Raw genomic sequence first — 11,929 nt, forward strand, 5'->3', positions numbered from 1 at the left:
CTCCTGATGGCATTTTCACCAAAATACAAACAGCCATGAACATGTAGTCATTGTCATATTTTATTAAGGAGCCCCCTCTCTCCAACAGAAGCTCAGAAAAACAAATAAAAGTATCAGATAACATTTACTCTCATGACCTTCCAGCCTGACAATGTGCACAACAAGCTGCAACAGAACATTTCACACTCGTCTGTAACACACACACCCACACTTTTGACACAGTTTTAGGATTCACACTCACATGCAGAGGTTAGGGGCTGATATGCTACCAAAGCGAGATGTAAATGTATGAAACTCTAGCGTATCGTGTCATCCTTTTTCTCAAAACGGTTGCAACACATCCACATTTCAATCAGCTAAAAACGTGAGAACGTATCGATTGTCATATTACAAATGGGGACTAGAACAAAGTCAAAGACAGCCTTGGACAATGAGAAGCATACGAAGGAACACATCGTTACTTGCACTTTATGTTCATCCTGAATTTGATTCATTAAAAAAACACCAACATTATCACACTATCAAAACAGATGTAATTCTCGACACTTAAGACTTACAAAGTGGGCCGTGTTTTCTTTGAATACAGGCACTCGAGGTGAAGGCTCTACACTATATATACTGTATATGTATGACCTTTTTTGAAGACCATTTTCTACATAGAAAATACACAAAATATGAATAGGTTTTGGTTTTTTTCCATGACCCACATGAACATGAGCATTGCAGTGGTAAACAAGCAACATGCCATCCATCAACCTTCTTCATGTTACCACATAGGGGAGCCAGCCAGCTCACTGCAGGGAGACAGAGAAGTGAGAGGTTTACAGAAGGCAGCACTGTGTATGAAAAAGTTCATTAAAGCCATGTCTCTACTTCTGCTTGCTTAACATAAACGTATTTCATTACAGCTGCTATTTTTATTCTTATTACAATGTCATTTCAGCTTTTAAATTTTTACTGTCTAGAGCCCAGAGTGACTCCTCCCACGAGAAAAGAAAGTGGAGCGACGTCTAAAATAAAACAACAACCGGTCTGCCAGGGAGGAGAGTGTGAATGAAGTCATCACATAATATTTTTAGGAGAGGTGGTTTGCATTGTGGCTGGTAGAAAGCCAAAATTGTGACCTCAGAATGGGGTCGACAAGTCCTGGTAGGTTGAGTCGCTTCCCTTCAACGGCTCTGTTCTCAAAGTCCTGCCTCGGCACATCCTGATCGAACAGACAGAAGCAGAGAGTGAGGTGAACTGCATTCAGCCATTTGATAATATATATGTGCCACAACATATTTGTTTGATCAGTGATTGTATTTGGTGTTTATTTGAATGATCTGTTACTGACAAAAAAGTATACAAATAAAAGTGTTCGGATTAATCTTGGCGTCAAAAATTGATCTTAGATGTGAAAACTGCATATCTGCAAATATAATTTGAATCAGATTTTAAAATAAAGTGCTGTTAATTTTAAACATTTCACTGCCGGGTATTTGTAAATCAAGACATTATTACACATGGACACTAAACCCTAACCTGTATTGTATTACGCCGGTCTATAGTCTGTGACCCTGATCATATGTTAAAAGCCTTGATCTTACGTTTTTGTGACCCTTCTCTGTCGTCTATAGCCCTGGTCTATAATTCTGTTCTTTAGTCTATAAGCCTAATCTTTAGTTCAGCAACCTGGTCTATATTCTATATTCTAGAAACCCTGGTCTTTAGTTCATAACCATGACCTTCATTCTGACCTGGTTGTTGTGAATATTGCGAATCAAAAGCACAAGTTATGTTCAAAATAAATGTCCACAATAGCCTGCTTGAGATAACACAATAACATATTGTTTCTGTATTCACAGATGTTAACAATGCGTAGTTGTCTTAAGAAACTCTTTATCTTGTTGAGCTGCTGAGCAGTGTTCACATTGTTTTGCCTTCTTTCTACCGGTCAGCATTTTTAACACCTTGGTTTTCAACAATTGCAGCTGGCGCAAAAAAAAAACCCACAGGACAAGCACTGGGAAACTAGTCAAATATTTGCCCACTCAGGTCGGTAAGCTCCGTATGCAGGTGGTGTTAAACCCTGTTTGGTTTAGGTGTGAATGGGATGGCATACCTGTCTGTCAGAGGCTGGTGTGTCTCCTTTGTTCTGGATCGGTGTCTCAGCGGAGGTCTCGGTGCTGTCGGGCAGTTCCAGGTGAGTGGACGGGAAATGAGCTGAACTGATCGATCTTGGGGAAGCATCCTCGTCGTCCTCAGAGGAAGGGCCGGGAGCTGTGCGAATCAGTGCAGACGCCTCACTTCAGTACTAATAACAGTGCAGTGAGCTAGCAGAAGTGCTGTGTTCAGAGAAACTTCACTACTCACAGGCACGTGCGGGAGTTTCTTCATTTGATTTAGTTTCTGGCACATTGTCCAACCTCTGTTCTAAATGACGGATGTAGCTCAGCAGGTCCTGCAGATGTAACATTTTAAACCCACAGATTTCAAGATGAAGAGGAAGAAGAACCGAATGACAAAAGACCACATACTGTACAGGGTTAATTTACATGTATTTTTCAATCATGAAACAGGTCTGTGTGCTGTGTAAACACTCTGGTCTCTCGTCTTAAGACTGTGCCTTCAAACGAGCCATCAGGACTTTCTAAGGTTGTGATGTCACAACTATACAGGCACCGACCTCAGCCATGACCCCAACACAGCTGTGGTACAAACTAACAGAGCGACAGATGTGGAAACACGATAAACGGTGCCTGCTCATGCCTTTCAGAGCTGACTAACAAGAGCAGACTGGACTTTTCGGAAGCTGTGGCCTTAAAGAGACAGAGGGTGAATAGAGGTGCTGCAGCAATGGACAGCGTCATTACAAACATATGTAAATATGTTTTTTTGAACATCAAAACATGTAAAACGACTCTATTAGACACCTAAAATAAGAGTATGAAGCTGAAGATGACCACAGTATGGGCCCTTTCTGTTGATTTGAGTGGTATTTAAAGGTCCAGTATACATCATTCAGCCTCACTAGATGTCAGGAAACAGCTATTGGCTGTGTAAAGATGTAGTGTAGAGATGCCCGGAGCAGAGACTGACGTTACACTCCCTGACTGTGTTAATATTATTATTATTATTGTTATTATTGTTATCATTATTATTATAATTATTATTATTATCCAGCTGTTCTGTTTTTTGTTATGTATCGGGTCTGGCCACACCTGCATGTTAGTGCAGGTGTGGCTCCTCCCTCATATGTGTAGTCCTTGCCTGTCTGTCGGCCTGCTGCTCCTCTCTCTCTTTTTGGGCTTTCCTCAGACTGGCCTTCAGCTCCTGCAGCTCTCGCTTCGTATCACTCAGCAGCACCTACAGGGGGCAGCATCATTACACTCAGACCGTCTGAATACCCACACGTCTGAACAGGCCCTTCCTCTTTGCTGCTGCTGCTGTTGTTGACCACATGACGGTCAGAGGAAATGTTTACTCACTGTTCATGGAAGCCCGTTTATTTGTGCCTGTGTGTGAGAACTTGCCTGAACTCTGGCACCGTTTCCAAATTGTGACCTGAGCAGCCGATGGTGCAGATTTCGTGGCACATGAGCAGTTATATTTAGATCTGAATGTGTTTGTGCATGGAATAATAGTGATTGCAACACAGAGTACTCTCACTCACCAGCTCTGTGTCGAGTTTCTCCCTCTCCGTCCTCTCCTCCTGGAGCCACTCCTCCTTCATCTGCACCTCACAGCTCAGTTCTTGAAATTTCTTCTTATCCATCTGCATGCAAAGAAAAGCAAAATAACAAAAAGGAAATGAAACGACTATATCAGGTGGACATACAGGTGTCTGCATGTGCAGCAGCCTCACCTCTGCTGCGTGTCTGTATGCTTCTCTTTCCAGGGCCCAGTTGGCGCGCTCCTCCCTGAGGAGCAGGTTCTCCTCAGACAGCTGCAGGGTGAGCTGGGCCACCTGCAGCCGGGCTTGGTGCAGCTCGGTGTGGGTATGGCTCTGACGGGAGCCCAGCTCCCTAAGCTCCCTGCGCAGGCTGTCAACTACATGTTCACTGACCTCCAGACGCTCTTGCAGCCCTTGTACCTCCACCTGAAAAGCCTCGTTCTCCGCCTGCAGAGATGAGAGATGTACAGAGATGGCTGTCACAGTTATGGCTTAATTTAGCCACAAGAAGGAACAGGAGCGTAAAAACCTCTCAGGTTCTACTCTCGAGTAAATGCAATTACGGTGCTTTCACCTCCACCGCTGACAAGATGACACCTAACCACCCACATCTGGCCTGGTTCCAGTGGGTTGTTGGGTTGGAACACAGAACTAAACAGAACTCAAACAGACTCTCTGACCAGCCTGTGTGTTCTTGACAAGAGAATAAGTAATTACCTGCAGAAACTTTCTCTTTTCCTCATCATGTTTCATTTGACCAGACATTTTCTTCACTCTCTCCTTCAGCCTGTAGGACAAACAAGGAGGTTTGTTTTAGGTCCGAGGAACCAAATTAACCCGAACAAACGTTTGATCTGTAACTCTCAAACACTCGCCTTTCCAGTTCCATGTTTCCGCCTTTGTCCCTGTCATTCAAGATCTTGATTTCTTCCTCCAGGTCTTGGATTCGCTGCTGCCTTTCTTCTTTTTCAGCCATGAGTTTACTCAGTTCAGCGGTCAGACTTTCCTGACTGTATTTCACATCCTTTCAGTGTCGTGGAGAGAAGAGCAATGATTATAGATCTTTTATGGTGTGTTTCTTTGTAATTCAGAACATTTTGGGGGTAAGAAGGAACTGGTTGGTTGCGTGGCCTGTCCGTACCTTGTGCTTTCCCTCCATCTTCTTGATCGTCTCGTAGGTTTGTCTCATGTTGTGTCTGAGCTCTGAGATCTCCTCCTTCATTGCCTCTCTCTCACGCTCCCACTCCATCCTCGCAGTGTCACGGCTCTCTTTCTCACTCTGCGTCTCCATTTTCGTCAAATCCAGAGCCCGCTGTATCTCCGCTTGTTTTTTTAAGCACTCCTCCAGCTGACTCTGGTCACAACACAGGGAGAGAGGACAGGGAGGTTCATATAATTCATTCCTCACATCAAGATATGTCTGTGAATATGTGAGCACCTCCACTCTATTGTTCTAAGGAGTAATTGTGTCAGTGTTGAGAAAAGTAGTTTATCAGGATGCTTCAGTGCAGTGCTCAAGTGTTTTTACCCCCACCTGCAGCAGCTGAGCCCTGGGGATGACGAGGAGCAGGTCGTTCTCCTCTCCGTCCTCCTCGTCTCGCTCCTCTTTCATCGTCTCCAGCTCCTCCAGTGGCTTGGGAGCGCAGAAAGTGAAGGGGCGACTACGAGCACACACCTCTCCCGTCTTATCCACGTATACAAACTCATACTCCACAGCACTGGGGCGGGGCAGGTAGGATGCTGCATCAAGTAGACACAAAGACACAGAGATTTAACTTAACAGCAAAACAATGCAAATATTGGCGCATACTAAGACTTCAGTGATCATCAGAAATAAGCTTATTAAATTATTACAATTAAACCTTTTTTTGTGTGACCAGCACCTGCTTCGTCAAAATGAGAACAACAAGAAACAGAAATTATTAATGAGACAATCGACTGTTTACACAAAAATGATCACGTGTATTATTAACATGATATCAATATTGTGCATGTGTGTCAGCGTAATTATGACGATTATGGTCAATAATGGGGTATACAAAAGTATCAGCATCAGAATATACTGAAAGTACCACATGTAAAAGTACTCACTGTGCAGAATGATCCAAACTCAGAACAATGTATATGAAATTAATGAATTTATGATGAATGCATTCGTGTGTAAATTAAACTTTAAAACTTGATGTGTCGCGGCATATTTTGAATTATTAACCTGAAAAGCTACTAGTAACTTTAGTCATTAAACATACGTAGTGGAGCATAATGTTTGCCTCTGAATTGTAGGGGAATAAAAGTATAAAGAGGCCGAAAACAAAAATACTCCAAGTAAAAGTAACTCAAATTACAGTACAGTCCTTTATTTTATTCCACTACAAGAGAGCACACCTCTGACCACATCCAAACATCAGTGATGCCATTTTAGAGTTACTTGTTGGTAAGAATATCAGGATGATCTATTGAAATATTAGCTGCCTCAAATTCTTCATGAATTCTAGTGATAATCTTACCGTGGAAGTTTACACAGCAGTTGACAGCGCTGCCCTCAGTGTAGCCTTCAGGAACAAGAGCCCATGTGTACGTGTAATACTTTTTCACTGAAGGCCAACCCACCTACACCACGATAGGAAACATGTGTTCAAACCACAAGACATATAAATGTGCATCTGTGTCACCACACGGAACTCATCTTGCTGCAACAATGACTTTTTTTGTGTGTGGAGGAATGGATCTAAAGAGCGTAAGTCTACCTCAAAAATCCCTATCCAGTCACTGCTGCTCCACTGATGCTCAGCGGTCAGACTGTAGTGGCAGTCCACTCTGGTTTGGGGGAAGTACAGTTGCCCCACATTTCGAAACACCACTGCGGGCTGTTTATCCATGGTGATACGGAGCTGTGCTGTTTAGGAAGAAAACATACATGGATCGAGTGAAAGGTGCTCCAGTTTCAGTCTGGAGGAGGACAGCTGATGAAAGGTGATAGCTGAGTCAGTTCAGAAATGCGGCTTGGTCATGACACCAGTCGCCTATGGCCCCATAATACGTTTATAAACAACAAGCTCATATACCTACTGAGTACTGAAGTTATATTCCATGTAATCTGTTTAGAAAATAAAGCTCTACAGAGGTCTGCTTGTAGCTCTCAACACTGTACTGTTTTTTAATGTTTTTTTTTTTTTTAAGAAATCAATAAATCATATCAAAATCTTACTGTAACAGTTAAATATTGATCACAAAAGATCATTTGATAGCTCTGATTTATATTCCAATACTGAAACAAAAACATTTTTTTCTCATGTCTTATACTTCATTGCTAAAAACCACAAAACTGACATCATAACTGCATTTAGGCAGCACAAATTAAGAGGCGCTATGTAGGTTTGTAGAAGAAGTTCAAACTGGAAGTTAATTTTTTCCATAATTCAATAAACAAGCTGTTTCAATTGGAAATGGTCCCACAACACTGTTTGAAACTGGAAAGGTGGCAGGGTCTGCCACATATAAACAGAGTAAAACAGTAGGAAACTGTGTTGTCATTTAAGGTCAGTTTGTTTATTCAGTCATGAAAACAGAGAGGGGTTTTTGTTTGTTTGTTTTGGCATTAAAAAAAATGTTGATATTTCTCTTCTGATTGAAATGTATATCCCAAAACTACTTAGTGCTCCTTTAAAAATACATATTTATGCTTTAATTGACAATAATTTGAAATGAACTGCTCTTAAATGTGTATAGTATATAAACACGTATTCATCCCTGACAGGTAAGTCTTTGTTATTGAAATGATGGCTTTCTAAGCAGAATATATCATTTAATGCTTCATAAATTACTCAATTTTCTGCTGTTAATCTTTCCTTACCTTATTCTGCTGAGAAATTAATGTCCTGTCTTTCCTGCTATCTCATAGAAGATAGAGCTGTGCATCAATCTTCAGAAAGTGATGAGTGATCCCGTTGGGTGCAGGAGTTTCACAACATCCCCTCAACCACATTGGCCTCTCAAGTCAAATGAGTGATGCTGAGGGAATCATGGGAGTTGTAGTTCATGAGCACACAGCACATCAAGGTGCAAAGTGTTGCTGCAGACTTCAACTCCCATTACAGGAGAGTGTTAAAGGATACAGGATCTGCCTCTGATAGTTTATGCTTATTGCAATTCTCAGTAGTGGATGAGAGGAAAGGAGGAGGAGGGGGCAACTTTTCTTTGAATAACAACTTAAGTGAACTCACTGTCCTTTAATCAGGGACAGAGATAAAAACAGCAGATCCCCAATATGGTGAAAACTCATTTCTGTATCATCATGTACAAGGTTGAAATGTGTTGTATTTGTATGAAATTGCTGTGAAAGTACTGAATAGACTTCATGGGGTTCAAAATGTGATTTGTGACGAACTCATCAGGCATTTTCATGTTTCAGTTTGGAAACAGACCACAAATAAAATGTTCTGCCGTTTGATTTCATTATCAGTGTCTGATTGCGCAAGAATCGTGGTCCCACTTGTGATCACTTGATGGCGCTGTAGTTAAGCACAAACTAACATTCATCAAATGAGTGGTGGTTTTTGTGAGTTCACTTTGAAGCAACAGTCAACAACAGAGCCTGAAGATTATGATGGCCGACAATCTCTGTGTTGTGTTATGACACAGCTCATTTACATGTTGTTATTATAAAATAAATGACATCTATTCTATAATAACTAACTTTACCTGTTGACACCTCAGCCCCTCTGGGACCTCTGCCTCTCTAGTGTTCCAGGGAACACTCTCTGCACTCCATGTGGCATTACTGGAAAAGATGATTTAAGTTCCTGCTTGCACCCGTTGGCAGGCGATAACTGCAGAGAGAAGAGAGTTTAAAGGTCTCCATGTGATGTGTTCATATCGGTCAAATTCGTTGTTTTCAGCTCCAGGTTTATAAAAATCTGCTGGTGTTCCAGAAAAGTTAGACATCAGCAGTGTTTGGCTGAAGGGCTGGAAGTATTTCACAACAGACATTTTGACATGTCATAGTAGAGAAAGCATGGTTCTATATTAGTGTCCCAACTAGCATGCACAAAGCCAGGAAGCAGCTAAATGGAACTGTAATTAGGGGCTTTTTTCTGCTGTGACATGTCAACAGGTGAATGACTGTGAATTGCTGATACAGTAGGCAGCGGTTTGCGCCTTAGAAGTTGCTTTGCGATCCACTGACAAACACAGAAATAGAAGAATATGTAATAGTAAATCATATAGCATTGCTCACTACATCTAAGCCCCTCTCTTACCCTCTGTTGTGCATAAACTGCAGGTTATAAACTTATTTTTAGAATACAGTAATGTTTAAATTATTCGTATCTACAATGAGAAGGAATTATTTATCAGTTGTTGGTATTGGCTGGACAAAATAAATATGCTAAATGCTAACTGAGCCTTACTTGTCAGTTTGCCTTAATCTTAGTTGCACCAGAGGGAAAAAAAGTTGTTTTTATCATTTAATATCAAATCTTTATTGAAACAGGAAAGTTTTCAATCCAGTAGTTCAGAGGCCAGGAGTACACAGAATTGTAAAAAATGTGGATAAAAACAGTGTGTAAAGAAATAAAACACATGAACAAAATAAAAGACATTTTAAAAATAAAAAGCTTGAAAAGAACAGCCTCTGGCAGTCCAGTACGAGCGAGATGCACAGGAGTATTTTTACAAAATATTCTTTGTAGTATCATCATGACATGTTGCTGAGTGATCCAGAGCTACAGTAGGTCTGTAAATATTTTGTTCTTCCTGAGGAAATCATTCTGTAAACATGCAAAATGGTGTTTGTTTCATGTATGCTGAAGAGTTAAAGTGACAGATGTTCAGCTTGATGAATTATTACCTTTTGTGGGTAAATTAAAATGTCTAATATGTACAATCACTGTACATTTTTCACATATATCTTGTGTTCATGTTTCTGGGTCACCATGTGTCCCAGTATGTACCATCATTAGCTAATGCATTTAGAGACAGGCTGTAATGCCTGTTGTAAAGCTGAATTTAAAGTTTCAATTCCCACTTTAAATCTAGTGCTTCTGCACTAAACCAAACTAAGACAGACAGATCTTTACAGATGAGGACGAGTGCAGTTGCTGAGCAGATGTGTCTACAGCATTAGTGATGACAGAGGTGGAAGGCATTAGTGTGTTTCTCTGTGTCTTTGGAGCTATGAGGAGAGATGTGTACATGTACTCTTTAGGAGTACACACAAAAGTGGATCACATTACACAAACACTGAGTCTCTTTTGCAAACTCCTCACGCCCTGATCCATGTCAGAGTGAGTGTAGCTTATGCTGCAATTGATCAGACAAGTGTGAAGGGAGGCTGATTCGCTCACTTGTTGCTCAGCAGTGACATGACACCAAGTTCTTCCAGCTTGCGTTTAGCTACATCCTCCCAGCCCTTATTGGCCAATGGGTTCCTAGGCGATGGATGCATGATGCCCTCAACTCGTACATTGACATCTGCAGCAGACAGAGCTCGTCGTGCCCGTTGCTCTGCCACTTTTCCAACTCCTATCACCATGGAGACTCCCAGCGCTACCACCGCCTGGCACAGTGCAATGTCACAGAGGCCCAGGAGCTTCTCTCGTTCCCCTGCGGACAGCTCAGGAGGGGTTAAATTCTTCCCACTGGCGCTCATGAAGATGAGCGGACACAGATTGTGCACAAAGCAGTGCCGAAAGAACTGCGCTGGTTCACCACAAACCTTCCTGAAGAAGCCCCAGAACCGTGCGCCACTCACTTCACTCTGTTTGCAGGCGAGTCCTGTGATCCGTCGCTTTGGGTGCTCGTCAGGAGGGTGACCGACCTCTCCGGTGATCTGCAGCCAATCAACAACTGACTTCACTTCGCCAAAGGGGACCTGCCAAGGAAAAGTGGGTATTTTTAGCTTTTGTGAACACATTGTAGGGACAACATTGAGAGCTACCAGTTAAGCAAGATAACACTGATTTAAACAAGATAACACTGATTTAAACAAGTCAGGAATGTAACTTTGTTATAAGTAACCAGCAACATAATGAGATCTGGTGAAAAAAAAGGGAAAACAAAGCTAAAACTGGGTGTGCAAGTAATAAGGCATGAACAAGAAAATAAACTTTAGAAGCAAGATAGGACTATATTCCTTCCTAAATAAATGTTTATTTCACCTCATGTTGCACACACAAATTTACTGTGAGCTGTGTGCCTCTTTTGATAAGACAAAACAGAAAATAATGCAGCTTGATCAGCATAATCAGCTCTTAGTTTCACATGATAATGTTTCCAAATTTCCAAATAAATTCGTGTTCAATTACATCACACAGATCACTGATGATCTGAGTGCCCAGGGAAGCCTGTCTTGCCTTCTTCAGTCATGATTTTATATGAATCATGAAGGTAATATTCATGTCGTGTGGCTTCATCGTGCTGTGATCACAAACAAAGAACCAAAATAATACCCATAGCTTTTCTTTAAAAGTGCTGTATATAGGATTGTATATAGGCATCAAAAAAGGAAGGCGAGTGGTCAAATATGGAGATGTTTCATGTTTTGTTAAGGTAAAGCTGGCCCTGCTCAAAACGAGGCTTGTTGTTTTTGTTTTAGCTTCCGTATTCCCAGCCAATAAGAAAACACCATCGGTGCGTAATGCGTCACTGAAATATCATGCTAAATGCAAGTCAATGTGTGTAACTGCAGTGGTCACCCCGGTCTGTGCCATGCCGAAAGGTCCTGGATTCATGCCCAGGAACAGGACCCTTTGTCCGGCCTGACAGTACTTCTCCACGTAGCAGCGGTGGGTCTCCCAGGCGTACTCCAGCGGGTTGTAGATGTACCGGACGGGCTCGCTGAAGGTGAGCTCCCGGAGGAGAGTGTTCAGCTCCAGTTCAACCTTCAGAAACCTGGAGGAGGGTGTTGTGTTGACCTCCGGGGCTGCTGGTTTAAATCCCTGCTCCTCTGACCCGCACAAAGGCTTCTCCGCACCATCTCCACGCGCGAGCTCAGCCGTTTCACCCGCATTGTCATCCGACATCTTTTACAGTAACCGTGTTAAATGAGAAGACGTCTGTCAGATAAAATCCTGGCATTAACGTTACATCTGACAGCTCCTTCAAAGTGTTGGGATCACAGTGTTGGAGGATTGTTGTGATAAATCTAAACTTCTTCCACCGGTGTGTTCTTCTTCTGCGCCTTCATTTGTGTGGCCGCGTTCAAAGCGGCTGCTGCCCTCTACAGGAACACCGGGGTCGTTACAGCAAAGGGTGTTGGTGCGTTCAAGCGCTGGC

The 11,929-nt window shown here is 42.2% G+C and overlaps 2 protein-coding genes across 4 annotated transcripts; both read right to left on the minus strand.

Annotated features, from left to right (window-relative positions):
• Positions 1-42: 42 nt before the first annotated feature.
• Positions 43-8,379, minus strand: LOC115583204 (calcium-binding and coiled-coil domain-containing protein 1-like). 3 transcript variants are annotated; one of them, XM_030419758.1, is made up of 14 exons: positions 8,357-8,379; positions 6,403-6,551; positions 6,163-6,265; positions 5,190-5,395; positions 4,797-5,009; positions 4,531-4,679; positions 4,373-4,442; positions 3,848-4,102; positions 3,656-3,757; positions 3,253-3,348; positions 2,356-2,443; positions 2,105-2,262; positions 1,125-1,207; positions 43-794 (listed from the first exon to the last, which is right to left on the minus strand). In XM_030419758.1, exons 2-14 carry the CDS (start codon positions 6,532-6,534, stop codon positions 767-769), a joined length of 1,683 nt encoding a protein of 560 aa, XP_030275618.1. In that variant the 5' UTR covers positions 6,535-6,551; positions 8,357-8,379; the 3' UTR covers positions 43-766. The 3 variants fall into 3 exon arrangements, with proteins under 3 accessions (XP_030275618.1, XP_030275617.1, XP_030275619.1); XM_030419757.1 differs by lacking the exon at positions 8,357-8,379 and adding an exon at positions 7,509-7,678; XM_030419759.1 differs by lacking the exons at positions 3,253-3,348; positions 8,357-8,379 and adding an exon at positions 7,509-7,676.
• A 740-nt stretch (positions 8,380-9,119) lies between these two features.
• LOC115583206 (single-strand selective monofunctional uracil DNA glycosylase) lies at positions 9,120-11,870 on the minus strand. The gene is made up of 2 exons (XM_030419765.1): positions 11,350-11,870; positions 9,120-10,526 (listed from the first exon to the last, which is right to left on the minus strand). Exons 1-2 carry the CDS (start codon positions 11,674-11,676, stop codon positions 9,996-9,998), a joined length of 858 nt encoding a protein of 285 aa, XP_030275625.1. The 5' UTR covers positions 11,677-11,870; the 3' UTR covers positions 9,120-9,995.
• Between the last annotated feature and the right edge of the window lie 59 nt (positions 11,871-11,929).

This window comes from Sparus aurata, chromosome 6, assembly GCF_900880675.1.
Source record: "Sparus aurata chromosome 6, fSpaAur1.1, whole genome shotgun sequence".
NCBI classification, from domain to species: Eukaryota; Metazoa; Chordata; class Actinopteri; order Spariformes; family Sparidae; genus Sparus; species Sparus aurata.

Bases quoted from the DNA above. Each gene is read 5' to 3' on its own strand.
- LOC115583206 (XM_030419765.1), bottom strand. From the start codon at position 11,676: ATGTCGGATGACAATGCGGGTGAAACGGCTGAGCTCGCGCGTGGAGAT. The intron at 10,527-11,349 runs GTGACCACTGCA...TTTCCTTGGCAG, and splicing joins TCGGCATGGCACAGACCGGG to GTCCCCTTTGGCGAAGTGAA.
- LOC115583204 (XM_030419758.1), bottom strand. From the start codon at position 6,534: ATGGATAAACAGCCCGCAGTGGTGTTTCGAAATGTGGGGCAACTGTAC. The intron at 5,396-6,162 runs GTAAGATTATCA...TACTTGATGCAG, and splicing joins CTGCTGTGTAAACTTCCACG to CATCCTACCTGCCCCGCCCC. The intron at 4,680-4,796 runs GTACGGACAGGC...CGACACTGAAAG, and splicing joins AGATGGAGGGAAAGCACAAG to GATGTGAAATACAGTCAGGA.